Below are 20,045 nucleotides of genomic sequence, written 5' to 3'. Positions count from 1 at the left end.
ATTCGATGCCAACATTCGCGAGGGACGAAAGCCTTCGGTAACTCTTATTAAATAATATGTTGTTGTTTTTTTTTTATTATAAGTTTGTTACAAGTTTTTTTAATTTAAATCGTCGCACTCGCGGACGCATATGCTTTTTTTATAAATTTGTGATTATACCCCTAAAGACACTTGCATTCGCTTAATAATTTTACGTTTTTCTATCCGGATTGTCTATTACGTCGGCATTGTAGGAAATGGAAACATTCGCGAGAGAGAGAGAGAGAGAAAAGAGGGCAAAATTATTAATCAGATATTAAAATCTGATTTCTCTGTGACAGCATAATTTCGAAATATCGTACAAGCGATCTTAATATTTTGACTACGCGTCTATATGCAATTGCTAATATATATTTGTTAAAATCTCCGACACACTTTTGCGCGCGTGTCGGAGATGGCTGGGAACACCCAGCGGGACGTATGCGAGGAGGAAGTTACTTTGGTATTAATTTGGACTTTTAAACGAAAGCGCGACAGCGAAATAACAAACGGCCGTCATCGCTGTCGCTGTCGAATCTTAGGCCGGATATGCCAGTCTTCATCGAGTACACGACGGCGACGTCCCCGACGTTCGACGGATCGGCGCAAATAAACCGACCGCCTTGGCGGAGAAAAATATTTGGTCCAGGTCTCACGGATTCGTGCCCGATGGGTTATTCGGCGGCGTTAACCGTTGTAAACGAAAAGGAAACATCTCCGCACGCGCGAGAGTGATATTGCGTCTTTTCATTTTTTTATGCTTCCACCGTTAATACAAGAGTGACGTAATAGCCGAATGGATACATTAGCTTCAATTAACTTAACGATACCACACGGTACTCTATATACGTATACGAACATATAATATAAACGAAGCTATGTTTAATTAAACATGTTAAATATACGTAGATTTTCGAAAGAATACACGGCATAGACAGTATACGTGTATTCGACTTCTCTATCTCTGAATTGTTTTGTCAGAAAGTATTGTAAAAACTTTGCTCATTAATAAAAGAAACGATAAACATTTATTTCAGATTAATTATCTAGATTTAGAGAGCTTCTTTTTTAAATATATTATGCTCGTTTTTATAATAATAAATAATTTCCAGAATTGTGTTACAATTCGGAGAATGTGTGTGTGTGAGAGAGAAAGAGAGAGTCTACGTATACGTTTAATAATGTTTTCAAATTAGTCATCGATTTAATCAAGGTTTACTTTATTAAAAATTGATCAATTTCAATCATTTTTAAACGTAATTTATTTCATATATCCCGGCCAGAAGATTTAATCAATGATTTGAAGTTATCAATCAACATAGTCTATGCTTTTATATTAATTAAATAATATATAATATCTAGATTTTGATCAAATTTACATTTTTCTCACCTCATCACAATTCAAAATTATTTTAATATTGAATCTTGTGATTTTTTCACTTCACAAATATATAGAATAAAAGATTGATAACATTAATAATGTAAGAGTCGTATGCTCCGTTATATTAAGATATTTTTATCGTCACAATCGGAGAGAACAGAAAGTCAATAATTGAATAGATTATTGTCATTTTGAAGACAATTTCATCTCTAGGAAAAAAGTCTAGAGAATTTCGCTATGCAAACGTTATCCTCTATTTAAAAAAAAAAAAAAAAAAAAGGGGTAAATGACACTTAACATATACAGAAATAATAGAAAATTTCGTTATTTATTTATAGTCGCGGCAAAAAGTTCTTTCCAATTCTCTCTCAACGTTATACACAATTCCATAATTACAGCTATGATATGGAATAAATTATTTATATTCTTTCAATTTTATTCACAATATTCGCGCGATTTTAAAAACAGAGTTTTTTTTAGTTTTTTAACGCCGACGCAATTATCGCGAATGGCTCAACCAGTTTTGATCGCGGAACGTCAATAAATAATGTCGGCCGAATCGGAGAGACGTCGATCGATGCTCGTCACGAATCGCTTGCGGCCTCGTCGCGTTACTCCCGCGAGCTTAAAACCGAGTTTTTCGCTTGCGCAAGTTGCGCGCGCGCGTCTTTTTTCCTCTCCTTTTGCACGCGCCAGCGCACGCAACGCAATGTGACAGTGACGGTTTCGTACGGTAGCGCGTGTATATGTGTGTGTATCTCGCTCCCTCTCCTTCTTCTCTCTCTCTCTCTCTCTCTCTCTCTCCTACATCTCGTACACCTCGGATAAAAATACTTCTTTTCCCGACCTCGCGTCGCCGCCCAATCTGCCACCCGGCCCTTTTTTTTTTCTCTCTCCCTTTTCTTTTCACTCGCCTCCCGATCCCGTACGTTCGCAAATGCGTATCGGAAAGAGCGTATCGCGTGTCGCCGGGGAATGTAGCGGCCGCGCTGACAAGAGGCACGGTTTTGCATTAATTACCATATTGCACTGCGATCGCGGCGAGTCTTCCTTCTCTTTTCTTTCGAGTGCCCCTTGTTCGTACCTCTTCGAGGAATTCGTTCGTTAAGGAGCGACACTTAACCCTTGGACGATACTTGACGTTCCACGTCGTCGCGGTTTCGGCCTCGTGAGACGAGAAAACGAATCACGCGGCGATCAAAGTGTAAAAAAAAAAAGTCTATATATTCTACCAAAAAAAAAAAAAAGGCATTTTCTCGCTAATTTTTTTTAATGAAGATGGAAGAATCAAACGACTTTTCTACCGTCAGAGAGATATCCTATTCCTTTCTCGCGCGAAGCTTTTTCAAAGAAAGAACATCGACGTGACTCACCTAACATAATCGCCCTTGCAGTAGGTCTTGCCGTCTCTCACGAAACAGGTGCACTTTTCATCCAGAAACTGTTGACACTCGGCGCATTTCAAACATGCCGCGTGCCATTCCAGATTAGGTGCTACCCTCAGGATCCACTGATCGTGGATTCGACCGCCGCAGCCGACGCAGAGCGAACTTCTGCCTTCTGAAACACAAACAATTGTCTTTTAGAGAGAGATAGAGAGGGAGAGGTAGGGAGAGGGAAAATAAAATATGTTGCTTGCCAAAAATTTTATTCGTCCGCGTTCGGATTGTAATATCGGATTTATACGAAATGTATGCGAAAAATAGAAGCGGATTTTCGATACTTCAAAGGATCTCATTATCGCGTGATAACGTAAAATAATAATTACATTATCTCGAGACACGCGCGCTCGCGACGAAAGTATAGAGGATAAATTTACTCTTCGTCATATTATGTGCGCGTAATATGGTGAGATTAAAAACATGACCGAATGCGCGATCGATCTTATCGTCAATCGTAAAAGAAACAATCGCTTGTTGGTTACATATTAATCGCGAAATGGCGATTAATAACATCTGTGTCGACGGAGCCGACAAACGAGAATAATCTCTATACATCGATCTCTATTTATATTGCGGCAAAAATGACGAAGGCGTTATTTCGATTGTCGATTTCGCGGATCAACTTATGTAATGTACCAAGGATACGACGTGAGGATATTTAATTATGAATTCTGTGAATTTTACAAAAGAATTTTTGTCAAATTAATACATATATCTTATAATCGATAAAAAAAAGACACGAAAGAGTAACAATACATAATCAAGATCGTAATCGAGACGAATAAAAGGGCGCGCTAAAAAAAAAAATTATGAAAAATCAATGTTTCGTTCCTTTTCTCTTTGTTAAAAATAGATGGAATCATTTTTTCTCGCTACGCCTTTGAATTGTACGATGATGATGTCTTTCAAAGAATCAGAACATATACGAGTGCGCGTTATCGGAAAGATAATCGTCAAGCATTAGAGGAATTCGCTGCAAATTTATCGAATCTGTAAAGCGGATTAGCTTTTCAATTAACGCAACGTATAATCTCTTAACGTATGTGAGATACATTAATCGGACTCTATTATTAAATACGTAGTTATAAATTATATCCACATATATAAATTTTAAAAGAACGATCTTGGACATTCAAAAGAGTGCATATAATTTTGAGATATATATTTTAAAGTTAATGTAACATTTTATTCGGTTTTTTTTCCCCCCCCTCCAATGTTTCAATGCAAATTAAAAGTTTCAGAGTTTAATAATGTTTCTTACTGTATTGTACCGAAAAATCAAATGGATGATTCTTTTTTTTAACGTAATAGTACGCGAAGAAGAATTATTACCTATATTATGTATTATTAATATTCTAAAATTCTAAATTTATGTAGAGAAAGCCGTTCTAATAAGTGTGGGAAATTATTCTGGAAAATATTTATAGCTTTTCATGTTGCGTACATTTTACCAAAATGTAATTAAAGTTAAAAATATAATTAAAACGATAAATTTATTGCATTTAAATAAATAGCGTCAATAAATACGTGTTTTCCGCATAAATTTTCTATAAATATCTAATATATTTTGAAGAAAAAGAGAGAGATTTAATATACCATTCGAACTTTATATCAATCGCGATACGCATGGGAGGTTTATAAAACAAGGCCATCGAAACGATATGAATCCGCGATTAATTAATTAATTTTTATTTAATCACATATACGAGCATATAATTCGCCGAGAAATGTGGGATAAAAACGTTGCGGCGCATAGGAAAGATTGGACGAAAAGCTGGCAAAACGTCACGATCCGCGACGCTGGAGAGCCGCTTGGAAATTAATCGAGCGCGATTCTTCCGTCCGTGACTCGTCGTCGCGCGAACGAAAAGGAGATGCGCGAACGAAAGGCGCGGGTACGGGGGACACATGAGGGGCGTTACACGTCTGGGCGGCGCGCGTTTACATCTCGCCGCCGGAACTCCGCCCAGAGGTTCCGACGACGAGGATCGTCCGGATTCTGCGCCTTGACGCGACGCGCTTCCTCGGACGGCGAATTTCGCGGGGTTTCGGTCCCCCCTTCTTTTCCCCGATGATATCCCATCCGTGAAATTTTCATAAAATTTTTACATTATCGCAAATAAAGTTTGGTTACGAGATACATATATGGTATATTAAGAAATAATAAATTGCATTAATATTTTCGGGATTCCGAAGGATTTTTTCTGACTCGTCTAAATCTTTTCACGTATCGATACCAGCCTTTCAAAGCCCTTCGGGCTTTACAACATCTTCGTTTATATCTTATATTACATATTGATAACAAATTATAATCAGATGTTTAGAAATATTATAGTTATTGCATACATATATTATAGGTTTTTACCAGGGTTGGGAACGTTACTCTATAAAAGTAACGCGTTACCGTTACCGTTACTTAAAAAGTAACGATTCGTTACTTTTCCGTTATGTTCTTGTTTTTTGTAACGCTAAAATAAGCTATTAGATTATAAAATTATTTAGTAATCAATATTAAATGTAATAATCTATGTTGCAATTAAAAACTCTAAATTTAGTAATCAATATTAAATGTAATAATCTATGTTACAATTAAAAACTCTAAATTAGTCACTATATAGCAAGCGCTTTTTATATTAAACTTATTTAATGATTCTAATTTTTTATATTAATATCTTTACTTTTTAATATACTTATCTTTATAGGAATTTAAATTGTAATTTAGAAATTTCAATTTTGTTGAAAATTTTTATCAAACATTATTTTTAAAGCCTATGATAGAAGGCTACAAAATATTTTTCAAAAAATACATCTATTGAATAGATATAAGATAATAAAAACTAAAAAATAACGATAAAAGTAACGGCTAATTCGTTACCGTTACTGTAAAAATGTAACGACGTTACAAGTAACACGTTACTTCCCAACTCTGGTTTTTACAATTTTATTTTCTTCTCAATGCACAATATCTGGATTAGTAAGATGAAGAAACTAATATAACTTATGATATATTTAATCGTGGAAAAATGTGTAATCGGAATAACTTATTGTCAGTCGGTTAAATGAAATAGCCTTTTACATTCAGCGTCACCCATGAATGCCTTCATCTCTAAAAATAGATCCATCCATGTCGAACGCGTCACATATGTATATATGTAGATTCTTACGCACACACGCATCACACGATTATTGATTAAAAATATAAAATTATATTTATATGTATATTGATAAATGAATGTTTCCAGTCTCCAAGTCTCTCGTCAGACTCTGATAAATGCAAATAAACTAACACTAACCAGAAGATATGTATAAAAAAAAAAAAACACAGTACAATTTTCAAGGTTTTTTGGAAAATAATTATCTCGCGCATTAACTATACAATTAGTTTCTTATTCACAATAATTATCATTTGTCATTAGCATCTAAAAAAACCATATTATCGTTTGATACAAATTTTTATTGCTGCTATTGCTTATTAAGTAATTTATAAATAAATCGTCGATTAAAATGGTCTTTAATCAAAAACAGCTATCTATATGTGATTAAAAAGCTATCTATGATAAAAATGTGAGGGAATTTATAAATATTAACAAAAAATTTTAATTATTAATACAACCAAAGCGATCAATGATATAACACAGCTTTTCACGATACATATATCACTTATTATTAAACGTCTGTGCAGCAGACGTTGTAATTTTAAAGCGCTTTATTCGTCATGTAACTCAACTGCGCATGAATTTTCTCACCTCTGCCTTCATTGCACTTGCACATGGAAAACTAGCCGCGTAGTATAAGTTTATTTATCAGCTGATAAGCGTAATTACTCGTTAATTATCGCTAACTGGTGTAGGAAGACATTATCATAAAAAAATAGAGTCACCTTCGTCACGACTATATATATAAAAATAAGCGTTAAAGAAAACTTGTTAGAAGAGAGAATATTTCCGCACACGCACAATTTAAGAACTCGAAAAAAAAATATGAAACTTTGGAAACATATATGGAAAGATAAATATGTCTTGATAAATGTCTTGATAAATAATATGCTAATTTTTTTTTTTTTTTTGCAATCCGATATTTATTGTAAAAATTTTAATCCCCCGGATTGGGAAAATCGAAACATCATCAGCAATTTCATTTATATAGTTTCGTGTATAGAAACTAGAATTTTTTAATTCTCTTTACACGACACACAATGTCCAATATTCAAAAACCTAACACGCGATAGGTGTATTTCTACGGCCAGATTCGTGTTCAGCGTACGGAATTACGTAGGAAATCATTTATAAAACTCAAACAACTTTTAACATTCCAAATTCGCAGGCCTGTGTTATAGATAGAAATCTATCTTGAATTTTCTCTCGTGAATTCTAGATAAACCAAGCTTAATTTGACTTGTCTATTGATAATCAAGTTCGTTTGCAAAAATGTCTTTTATACCTATGTTGCTTGAAGATCTATTTTTGTTAGATTGATATGAAATGTTCTATTCTAACTGATTCGAATAAATTTGAATAAACTAATGGAAATCTCAAGAAGCGAAGTTAATAATGAGAATCGTAGACAAACAAATATAGAGTCTGTATTTTATTTCCAAATTACTAATAGAGTCATTTATTAATAGCGGAAACCGAGAGAGGATATTCAGAAAATGAAAGCCTTAATATTATACGAATGCATCAATTATTTTTAGATTATAAACCATCGAACACGTGTCGCTTTTCTTGCGAATTAGTTTCAGATATTTTTTAATTATCTATAAGCGGATAAGTTTCAGAAGCGTAAAATTCAAAGATAACAAAATCTTATTCTTCGTTTAATTTTAAGCAGGTTTAAATTTTTCTTAAATTTTAATTTAAAAGGCAATCAAATTCTCAAAAGTTCTATTTTATCTGATTTAGTAGAAAAATGTCTGAATATGATATGGAATGCAGAGAAAATACAGATTGCGCTGTATACGTGTATATGTGTGCGCGTATAATATTAATCCAAAAATAGTAATTATATACATAATTCAAAATCTTGTAGAATAATCTACGTTCGAGAATATTGGGAAGTGGTACAACTCAATGCTTTTATTTTTATGAATAAAATTCTTTCATTATTGTTATTACCAAACATTCACAGATTCCCGCATCTGTAACCTCTATATTATACACACGTGTCCAAAAGAAAAAAAAAAAAAAGAAAAAATATCTACGAGTTTACGCATAGAATGCGAGCTCACGTGAAACGTGTATACACGAGCGTGGACGGGGGAATCTCGCGACCACCATGAAAATCCTCGACCGACCCGGTGGATAAGGTCAGGGTGGGATGCGCGAGGAGAAAAAAAAAAAGAAAACGGACCGAGAGAAAACCGGGAAGAGATATAAGGAGGACGCGCGGGAGTCACGCCGGAGGCGAGGGCAAGGTCGGCCAGGATCAAAGGGAGTCGGACGTGAGGAGGGTGTCGGCGGCATCCCATTAGCTCTCCCAGAGACGACAACCACCTCGTATCTCGGAGACCTCTCGGATCTGGTTAAGCGTATCCAGCGCGCCAGCGCGCCTCTGTACTTGAGATCTCCCTTCCCTCCCCCCCCCCGCCCCGATCCCCCCGAAATCATCGTAAAGATACCATCGCGTATTTGTCGCTATTTCGTTACACGTTTTTCGCTCACGTGGGCGAGACTGATTTAATACCACCGTGACTCGGAGGAGCGTATTTCGGGCCCAAGTATCCGTAGCTATCGTGGAAAAAAAAAAAAAAAAAAAAAAAAATCGACAACTTTTGTGAAGCATATAGTTTCTATAAACATAACTACATAATTCAGGAATTGCATATACTTTCCGCGTTACTTCCTTCGCGACTATTTAATAATAATTTTTATTTCCTAGAGAAGCAAGGGAAAAAAAAAAATTATGAAATAATAATTAAGAAAAAAATATTATTCTGTTTCAATTTATTTTCTAATATAAGGAAAACGCATAAGGTCTTTATATATTCAAATCAGTTGTAATAGGAAAAAATTTTGAATTTGTCTTCATGATTAAACGTAATTGTTTTGACGTCTTCTCTCTCTCTTTTCTCATTTAATAAACTGTTGACTGTCAGTTATTGCTCATTTTCAACGGATTACATTGGCATGGATCGCGCATCGCGTTGACATTAATGAGTAATAATGAGCTAAACGACAGATTACAATTGCAATTTTCAATTTCAAGTCGCACTTAAAATGCTTTCACGCGATATGACAGCAACTGTGATTACCACTCAATTACGGAGGATGAAAATCTTTCGGTATATTGAGGTTTAATCCCGGTTAATGTTGCAATTGATATTAGTATTGGCAGTCCGCTGTATGCATCCGTGCACATTTATATCGAATTTTAATCTTATTTATATATATCTCTCTATATAAATATATACATCTCCGAGATACTTCTTTTATATACATATATGTATTATATATATATATATATTTTTTTTTCCTTTAGAAACGTTTATTCTATTCCGAGTTTCGTTCAATATAAAAATAGCGTTAAATGCCAGTGAATTAGACAGCCGCGTTCGTCTATAATAGAATCTGTATAAACGAGTCGTATTCATTGTATCACGTGAAACTTTGAAGCGCGTCAGCTGATGCGCATAGTTAAAAAAAAAAAAAAGAAAAAAAAAGAAAAAAAACCGCTGTATCCGCATGTCGATTTTTCTGCAACTGTCTAAAAGAGACGTAAATGTACGTATCAACGATACGTTTGGCGCTAGTCGAGTCGCGATATAATTTATTCAGGGATGAAGTGCATAGTAGAGTTGTCGATAAAAGACGGACAGAATGTACTGCCTGGCCCTCGTCACGATTGGCAAAACCTTTTGCAACACTTCGAAGGAGGATGGCCGCTGATGCTATATATAATATGTGCGGCTAGTCGCCCCCTTTATCCTTTCTCTCTCTCTCTCTCTCTCTCTCTCTCTCTCTCTTCCTCTCCATCTCTCAGATGGATAAAAGAAAAGCACGAATGCAACGATTTTTGGAGCGATCACTCGCTACCGATCTCCGAATGTGGGTGGCGGCTCCGTTTCCTGTCGTTGTAGGTCATATATTTCACGGATAGGTTCGCGTTTTTACCAACACCATAATATCTCTTGTTTTTATTTTTCACGAAGGAAATAGTACGCACAGTCGGGCGTTTGCTAAACGCGATACCTGTGACTAATTTTAAATATAGGATCGTATTATTTTTTGATGCAAAACATGACTCCCTTTTTTTTATTGCCTAGATTCTTGCTTTTAAATATTCCAGCTCCATCGGATTGCATTTAAACATCTCTTTACGACTTAATTATCGCGATTATAAAAAAAATTCTTTGATCTGATGAATAAAAACGGTAGATAGTGACATTGGTACGCGATTTGAACGCATTATTTTCATTTTTCTCTTCACGAATAATATACGGACAGAATTTTCGTACGTCAATGAAACTTGTTTTCTATTCATCTAATACTAATACAACATGTCGCCAATAGTCGCGGCTTACGGTCATTAAAGTTCGTTATTTTTTTTCGAGCAGAGAGAGAGAGGAAAACATTTTAAAAAGAAACGTGGAGATTACTCTACAGGACAAGAAAAATAAAAAAAAAAAAAAAGGAGAGAAGGATGCGGCGAAGAAATGTAAGAAGTTGAAGATGAAGAAGAGGAAGAGAGAGGGAGGACGGGAAAAAAAGTGGAAGGTATCGGCGTGGTGGCCGAAGAAGGAGAAAGAGAAAGAGAGAGAGAGAGAGAGAGAGAGACAAGAAACAAGGAGATATCTCTCAGAGTAGCTTGCTACTACGAGGAAGGAGGAGGGAAGCGGCGCCGGAGCTTGTGTCGGGGATGTCTGGTTGGCAGTTCAGATGCGCCGACCCGGTGTTCCACGGCGTTCGTTTGGTATTTCATTAACACCTCCGCTAATTATTTCCCTTTTTTTTTACCGGACGCGCGGCCGAGTCTCGCGTAGCAAAAGGAATCTGGAATGCGTCCTTATACAAGCTCGCCGGTACCGCGATGCTCTCTCTCTCTCTCTCTCTCTCTCTCTCTCTCTCTCTCTCTCTCTCTCTCTCTCTCTCTCTCTCTCTCTCTCTCGAGCACATCTCAGGTCACTGAAATACCGCGCGCGAACGGTGTGTACGCGGATAAAAGCGGATACACTCGATCGAGTCTTTAGCGGGGAAAAAGGCGTCTGTCGAGCCGAAGTGGCGTGCAAATTTGCGAGTAGCATCGTCCGTGAACGCAGAAATCGCTTCGCGATGGTAGAGTTCGCACGCACAAATCGGCTACGCTGTCTCCTCGAAGATAGATTCGCGCCGGCGAACGATCAGGGGGACATTTTTTTTTCCCCCCCCATACAATAATTCCATATTTTTTAGATAAAAAAATTTCGTCTCGAGGATAAAGAAATTTTCTGTTAAATATATACGTAATAACAAAGTATATGCAATGTGATACGTATAAGGAGGAAGGAGAGAGAGAGAGAGAGATTTCATATACATCGTGCGTGAGATACGCAAACAACAAAGTCTTATTTCGATCAACGGAACATCGGAATAGTTGTAGAGTTCCATCATTCCAGAATTGTAGAAGATCCGCATACGCGCAGAATTTCTCGTACACCGGCATTCGTGTCCATCTGATGAGATGATCAAGCAGCGCGCGTCGGGACGACGCGATTAGTAGCGTCCTCGGCGCCGCCGCATCCCCGAACGGCCGGTCGACACTAAATTTAGGATGTATACTGTTTAAATGAATGAAAGGCAGGCGCGGTCCTTAGATATCCCTCTCCCCCCCCCTCTCCCCTTCCCCCCTTCCACCACCTTCCGTCCTTCCCTCCTCCCACAGGTTGAAATTTATGTAGGTGTTGGCCGTAGCTTTTATCAGTTCGGCCGGCATTCCTGTGCGTCCACTCGGCGCCCCGGCGTCGCCGCCGAGCAGGTTCTAATTCGTGTGACTCGGTCGCATCTTCCCGCCGCCCTGGATCTATTATATCCCGTCAATGCGCGGAGAATTTTCACGAAACAATGGAAATTTCGTTTCCATTGTTTTCAATCTCAATTTTTCCACGTTTTGTGGATGCCAGAGGACAACTTTACATAGAAGATTGAGCTGAATTTATTTGACTTGAATTTATTTCGTACTTCAAATAGGCAATGAACGAATAGATCGTATGAAAATTGATAATGAACTTTTATTTCTAAATCCGAGTGAAACGACGAGAAAGAGCTATCGATGAAATCTATCGAACATTCCTGCCTAAAGCTTTTGGTAACAAAAGCTTCATTTTAACGTTGCAAAGATATATGTATAACGTGACCGTTTCGATAATTCGAGTGCTAAATGAAAATTAGCGAGGACAGTCTCGACACGAAAGCTCGACTGATCACGATTTGTTATTACCAGTTTCATTGTGTCATCGCCACATACACATTGTTACTTGCTCGCCTTTTCCACTTATCGAATCCAATTTTATAGAAACGATCATCAATATGAGAGATCTCTCTCAGGGATAATATGCCAATTTCCAATTAATGTCCATGTCATGATGTTTAACTTTCAAAGCCTTCTCTTATCAAATGCCTCGCATTAAATAATTTAATCAAAATATTTATTTGCTTTCTTATCAGCGGTATCATTGCGAGGAGAAGAAAAAAAATGTAAGAAAAGACTCAAATATTCTCGTTTGTAAAAAATGTATATACACGCCAATGAGTTAATTAACAAGTAAAAATAACCCGTCCCGGCTCGTCCCCGCGAAGAGAAACCGAATTAATCAAATTATTTTATATTCAGAATGCGATAAAAAAAAAAAAGACTCGCAGCGACAGCTCTATCCCAAACTCGTAAACTCGCGCATATTAGGTTGCACGTGTCCCTCTCAATAAATCTTTGCGATTCATGAGAATAAATCGTTTCTCTTAGGATGGTCTAACGCGATAATAATTATTCTGATCGTTATATTTCTGCAAAAATCTAAAAAAAAAAAAAAATAAATAAATAAATAAATAAAATAAAAAAAATTATAAATATGTATACAAAGATCTTTTATATGTATAATTATAAAAGCTGTGAAAAATTCTCCGAAAAATCTCTCTTCTAACATATCTCCGATGATTTACCGACTGTTTTACCCAGACAAATTCCGTCAATTTTTCACAGCGTCGTTGAAAGCTTAAACAAACAAAGATGGATGGAGCCTATCTTACTCGCGGGGCATACATTCTTCGCGTGACAAGTGCATGACCAAGATATGACTTTAGGATATACGGACATTTTTGCGATGTCTTTTTTTTTTCTTTCTCTTTCTCTTTCTTTTCGGGGAGGAAAAGTCTCTCGTCCGAACGAGATCGGCGACGACGATAAAAGCGAACGTACCCGTCGAACAGCGATTACGCTTCTTTATAAGCGGCCCGTGCGATAAGACCGGCAGCGGTCCCTCTCGTTAAAGAGGGGCCTAATGACGGGAAGCGCAGGTCCCCGGACGCGCGCGCGCGGCGCCCGATCCTCCAGAGTGTTGTAAACCGGAGACACTCTCTCTCCCGAGGGTCTGGCGCCGGGCGCCGCGTCCAAGCCGACCATCGCACAGACCCGGACACGGCACGATCCGATCCGGGCCTTCTGGACTTTCTCGTGTGGCTAGAACAATGAAGAAATGGCCCGTGGATGCGGATGACCGTAGCGAACGTACATGTACATATTTCGCGTGTGACGATCTTTTCGCTTCCTGTAAATGTACCCTGACATGGATCACGCACGAACGTAATCTGACTTTCGGCGCATTCCTTTTGTTTTGCTCCTATTCTCGATTTGAATTTTCAATCTATCCTGATATTTTTATTTTAAAGCAGAGTCGGGGATCATCCTCTTTTGAAATCAATCTGTAGTTTTGCTTAAAGCTCCTCTTTTCCTCCAATAATAAATGGGAAACTGTTTATCCATTATCCATTTGAGATCTAAAATGAACGCTTAATTTTTTTTCCCAAGTATTTTTTTCTTAGTATATAAAATAAACTTGTCGACAATTTATAAATGAATTGAAAAAATTGAGATTGAATATATAGAAGCTAAATATCGATTCTCGGGATGACACCTTGCATTATACAATAATATACAATGCGGGATTTTTCAGCATCAATTCTCTTTTTCTTCATAACTTTTTTCCTCGATTAAAGCAATTTTTTTTTTTTTTTATTTAGCCCGCGTCTCTCACGTGAGTATTCAAAGTTTCTGAATTCGATCTCCGAAATTACGCCGATTTTGGAATCATCGCTTTCGCAAGGAAACGTCACATACGATGACAAACGTCAAGATCCTTATCGCGTATCGATTGATCAATCGCGACCGCGAGATAAGCCGCGAATGTCTTATCGAGCGTCTTGTTCGACGCGCTCGCCTCTTTTCTATCGGGCGGCCGCGCCTTTCATCCGTAAAGGAATACACTGATTTTTCGTTGTATTCTCCGCGAACAATCTCTCCGATCGCAGATAACTCTGTGTACCGAACGATCGCGTCCCTCTATCGAGGGACAATTACTCCCCTTCGCTTATATCGATACAATACAAATACAATACTTGCCGTTGTCGATTTTTCGATTCACCGCTTTCTCATTGATAATAAACGAGAATCCTTGCCGCATTTTTTGTCTCTTTAAACTAATATTCTCCAATGCATGTATTTTTGTTCTGTATATATCGCTGACGTCGGGCCCCACGTGGTTCATACAATCATAGCTATCTTTCGAGAAAATGTTGAACATGTTTAATAACTCTATCTCATATCTCTTTGACAATAATTATTTTCGGATATTTTTATATTTTGAAAAGATGAACAGATAAATAGAAAGACGGATAGAATTATAGCTTAGAATTATAATAATCTTTTTAGAGGCACATAAAAAAAAATACAGAAATATAATATTTGCGATGAAACTTTGCGCGCTTGACGACAGAAAAGAAATAAAGTTGATATTATATTGTTTAAGTAAAATTAAAAAAAAAAGAATATTATAATTGAGGAAGCACAAATAAATGAAATAAGAGTAATAAATATTTCTTATTATATGTACATATAAATATATATCTTATATAAATTATAAATCTTTGCTATAATTATATACAAAGTCTTAATCGCCAACGAGGCGATTCTTCTTTCATTAAGTGACGAAACAATAACCGTGTAAAAGAATGGTAACGTGAGGCGCACGAGTGATTTTGTCAGTGTACCGGGTATATAAATATGAAACCGGAATTTTTGTATAGAAAATACACGTTTATTGTATGAAAATGATAAAAAATATTTTATTCCAAGTATTGCCCATTGCTGGCTATACATTTTTCCCATCTCTCTGACAATTTGTGGATGCCACGCCAAAAAAACTGTTGCTCCTTTGAGGCAAACCAGTCATCGAGACATTTTCGTACATTTTCGTAAGAAGTGAAGCGCTGCTCGGCAAGTGCGTGTCCCATCGATGCAAATAAGTAGTAATCGGATGGAGCCAAGTCTGATGAGTAAGCCGCATGCGAAAGTATTTCCCAACTAAACGCCTCAATCGTTTCCTTGACCGGTTTTGCTGTGCGCGATGGTGCATTATCATGAAGCAAAATCACTTTGCGTTGCCTTTTTTGATATTCTGGTCGTTTTTCACGCAAAGCTTGATTCAAATCGATCATTTGTTGTCGGTAGCGTTCAGTATTAACGGTTTCGCCAGGTTTTAGCAGCTCATAATAGATCACACCCTTCTTCCACGTTCTTCGTTTCTCACGTCAAAATCGCCACTTTTGAATTTTTTAAACCACTCAAAGCACTGTGATTTACCAAGAGCATGCTCACCGTAAGCTTCAACATGCATTCGATGCGATTCTGCAGCAGTTTTCTTCAAATGGCAACGGAAAATCAATGCTGTCCGCGAATCGTAGTTTCCAGGCACAAAATTCGACATGTTCAACGCTATTAAAAACTATGCTGTTGTATGAAACTTGTATTGTTGTGAGTTGAAAATCTTTATCGGATGTCAAAACAAGAAAATGGCGCCAATAACGCGGTTTGACGGTAACTACATTGACAGCTAGGACCATCTATGGGCAAATTCCCATTTCATATTTATATACCGGGTATAATGATGATCTTTTACCGACTTCTGTACGCGAAAAGAAGATATTAACGGTCTTGATGTTAGAGAAAGAGAAAGAAAGAATTAAGGTCGAGACACTGATATATGTCTACGGGCTTCGATAGGAAAGGCCCCGCATCTAATTCAATCGCAGGCCGCCGTTCCGCAAACACTCATGATAATTCAATCAAGCCTACCCTATGACGTTATATCCACTTTCCGCCGCCCCTGCCGGCCTAAACCCCCGGTGCGTACGATGCGATGGCACCGCGGGGAGGGTAGAAACGGCTCGTAATCTCCGTACGAGAACATCTGCACTCTAATCGGCTGATGATTTCCACCCAAGCCCAGTCAGTCGTTCCCCGCTTCTTACGCGTACGCGCGTCGTCTCTCCTCTCACGCGGACGAAATAAATCGTTCGTTGGTACGAGCGTCGGAGCAAACAATCGGGATTAACGAAAACTTGGCGCACGGATCTTTATTTTACAGTCGATAACAACGCATGCTAGAGCTCACGTTTCGAACGAGACATCGAAAGTCGTTTTGGGAGATCGGTTTGTCTCAATAGCACGCGGTTCTCTTTCCAAAAATCTCAAACAAAAATTAGATTAAATTTATCGGGAATTAATTTTTACACGCGTCTCTCTTTAAAGATCCGATCAATATTCTGATCTGAAATTCATACGGTGATTTTATTATATTTTCCAGTAATCATTAAGCATAACATTCTTTTCGCGTTCTAAAATTTAAATTCTTTATTCATGGTGTAATTATAAAAAATTAAATTTTATTTATTTATTTATTATAAAATTTCAAAAATGTCCGCTTGCCGTAGTCTGCTCGAAACTGTTTTTATATCATAAAGAAAAAAATTCTTTTCGATATCTACATTTTTCTCGAAACATTATTATAAACATTATAAATATTAAATTTTATAAAGATCCACCCATTAACGGATTATCAACATCATATAATAGCAATTTTGCAAGATTGCTGGGATGTTCGCAAGAACCTTTATATCGTTTAATGACAACTTACGTCAAAGCGTCGTGTAACATGTGCCGCTAATTATCTACGACGCGTACATTTGCTCTAATTACCGCGCTTGCATAAGTGAACGCGCGCAGGCGCGCGCCCATAAAGAATATGAGGGGGGAAAAAAAACCTCAACATTTAAATATTTAACATCGACGTCGGTCGTCGGGACAGAGTTATATGCGTTGGGCTCACGAGGAATCCCGGCGTTAATGTCGCGGTCGTTTTCGACGCACGGAATGCTGATTCCGCTGATATAACTCTACGTTTCAGGGTCTAATCATGCAAATGCACGAGCCGTTGATTAAAAATCGTATCTTGCCGAGACGCGAGTGGATCGAGAAGAGAAGAATCGACGAATCTATGCACCATATTATCGTTCCGTAATAATGCGAATCCTTGTCGTTCTTTGAACGTGCAACACTTCTTCTCTTTTCTTTCTTCCCCCCCCCTCCCCCCTTCAAACTGCATACATATATCGATACGACGACCGTAAACAAAGTTGCACGCCGCAACGAGATTCTCGACGAAGCCGCTAATTGGAAAAGTTAAAAAAATAGTAGACGCGATCGTACGCGTACTTTTTTTATATATCGTGAAAAATCGCAATGATGCAATCATCACGGATCGTTAATACTTTCTTATATGGGAATATTTTGTTTCCGCGTCGAATCCCTAATGTCTCGAATACTTCGATGAATTAAGATTCTTGGAAAAATTTAAAGAAGGATAGTATTGTATATTCATGTTCTAACTTTCTTTCAATAAGATTTCAAACATCTGATATATAACTTATAGTTGTATAAAAATAAATATATAATATTAAGAATATATATCATATTAAGAATAATATGAAACAATGTTAAATAATGAATCTAATTAATTGTAAAAATTGGTAAATATTAAAAAATCAACAGATATATAATTAATAATGATATATATTTTTAAATTAAATATTAATATTAATATACATATAATAATATATATGTGTACATCGTTTGTATAATTTCTTTTCTTCCATTTAACCAAATAAAATTAAAATTATTATGTACATTCGACAAATGATATAGATAATTACTCACGCGAATCTAGCGAACAAAAAAAATTCTCATTCTTTAAAAAAGACTTAATAATTATTTTCCTTCGTGTTTCGATTATCGCAAGCAGTCGCTATTAAAACGCAGAAAGTACACGTGGATCAAATTGTGGCTGGATTGGTTTATTCTCGATCAACGGGCATTAGATCACAAAGGGCATTCCGTGATCAACGGTGGAAATAACTGAATTCGCAGAATTCCAAGTATATAAATGATGCGCCTTTCAAGATGCGTTTAGTTAGATAGTTGTTAGAATTTTGAATGTTCCCGTCCGATCGTTAATCGCATTTCAGACCATCCAATACATTAGATCGACTATTCTTTACATTTCAAAGTTTAATTAGAAAATTATTGTGCAAAATTATAATATTGAATATCCGATCAGAGATAAGTTCTAAATTAAATTTTGCGGAAAATCATTTAATCTCGATTTGACTTTGTCATATATTTAAGACATTCGGATTGATAATTCATATCGAAAGAATATTCGCAAATGTATTAACAGGATGTTAGAATCCAGTCTTTCGTATCTATAACGCCTCCCCCCCTCCCCCATCCCTCTCCCTTTCCACCAGAAATCAGACTCGCATCGAGATTAAATCGCGGACTCACATTACTGCGATCTCGCAATTTCATGAATTTAATTATTCTTTGTTCTCATATATGTTGGCGGTTGCCAACTTAATTATTCATTCGTCTCGTCGAACATTATCAAATTAATCGCGAGTGTAAATTAAAGACCGCGTACCCATCGCGATGCACGCGCTGGACGGTGCGAATGCGCGCTCATTCGCCATTCTTACTCGCGAATAATATAGCGTCGCGATAATTATGAGCGATAAATACGGTAGATATTAATGTCGCTCCATGATAACTGCGATCTCGTCGGCTCGCGCGCGCGCGCGCGCGAAAAACACGTGTTAAACGCAATACTGTAACATTTAATTACAGAAAATCATCAGCGAATCGTTTCGCATCGTTGAATATTCCATGTATCCGATTATGAAAATGCGATAACTCGAATTAATGATAAATGAGCTCGCGAGCGCTAACCGCGTGTGGAGAAGGTTTGCCGACTTTTGCATCGAGCGCATCATCGACAGGAACAGAACGTCCAAAGATTAAAACATGATACGTATACATATACAATATATATAATTTTACATTCAACGAGAGAAAATCGCGAATCGACAATTGTATATAATACATTAGATAAGATAAGAATTTCGCTGCCATTTTTATATGAACTTTGCAAGAAAATTGTATGTCATTGTAATGTTTTTTTTTTTCACACGATTTTTACAATAAATAAATTAGAGCGCGTGTGATTAGTGTTCTAATATCAAAATTCAAAAAAAATTTACAAAGAATGAAATTGATTAATTTGACTTCCGAGAGGCTCGTGACATTCATGACACTTCCAATGTAACGTTAGCAATTTTACAATGGAGCTTTCATTAAATGCAAGAGCTTATCGAGAGATAATTGCAGATTGTTTGAATTGAAAAATCTTTGCACAATTCTATTTTGTTTCTGAGTCAAGAAATATAAAATTATATAGCACTGTGGCTCCGCGTCTATTAGAAATGGCAGTCTTTGAAATAGGATCGAAAAAGTCTCGTGCATTGGCTGCTAAATAAAATGCCATGGCAATTTGCATGTTAGATTAATATTGTCGCTCACTGCGCACGCGATATTAATGTTATATTGTATTAGCGTTTACGCTATGGTGATAAAGGTTTCACCGAATCGACGATACGATCGGTATTCCGACATAATGTCAAAAATGAATCTAGATTATTTATTTGTTTCGATATTTTTACAATCGTTTTCTCTTAAAGAGAAGGAAAATAATTTACACGTTCATCGTATATTTCTATAAACGTGTTGAAAGTTTTGCTGTTCTTCTGTTTCGCTTTCAATTTGATATTACGATCAATATATTACTAGAT

General features: G+C 36.9%; 2 protein-coding genes across 3 annotated transcripts in view; one reads left to right on the top strand and one right to left on the bottom strand.

The window, feature by feature from the left end:
- The window catches only part of LOC138943402 (uncharacterized), a 120,190-nt gene that overhangs the window by 12,176 nt on the left and 87,969 nt on the right, over positions 1–20,045 (top strand). The gene's annotated exons all lie outside the window — the stretch shown is intronic.
- The window catches only part of Tup (LIM1_Isl and LIM2_Isl domain-containing protein tup), a 32,663-nt gene that overhangs the window by 9,891 nt on the left and 2,727 nt on the right, over positions 1–20,045 (bottom strand). For both annotated transcript variants that reach the window (XM_070314050.1, XM_070314051.1), the window contains exon 2: positions 2,773–2,959. In XM_070314050.1, coding sequence (XP_070170151.1) covers positions 2,773–2,959 — 187 coding nt within the window. The remainder of the gene's footprint in view (positions 1–2,772; positions 2,960–20,045) is intronic.

Source organism: Polyergus mexicanus, unplaced genomic scaffold (genome assembly GCF_030449975.1).
Source record: "Polyergus mexicanus isolate NDT 795.1 unplaced genomic scaffold, iyPolMexi1.0 SCAF_26, whole genome shotgun sequence".
Classification (NCBI taxonomy): domain Eukaryota; kingdom Metazoa; phylum Arthropoda; class Insecta; order Hymenoptera; family Formicidae; genus Polyergus; species Polyergus mexicanus.
The sequence above is the reverse complement of the archived record's forward strand: the minus strand, read 5'-3'. Positions and strand labels throughout refer to the sequence as shown.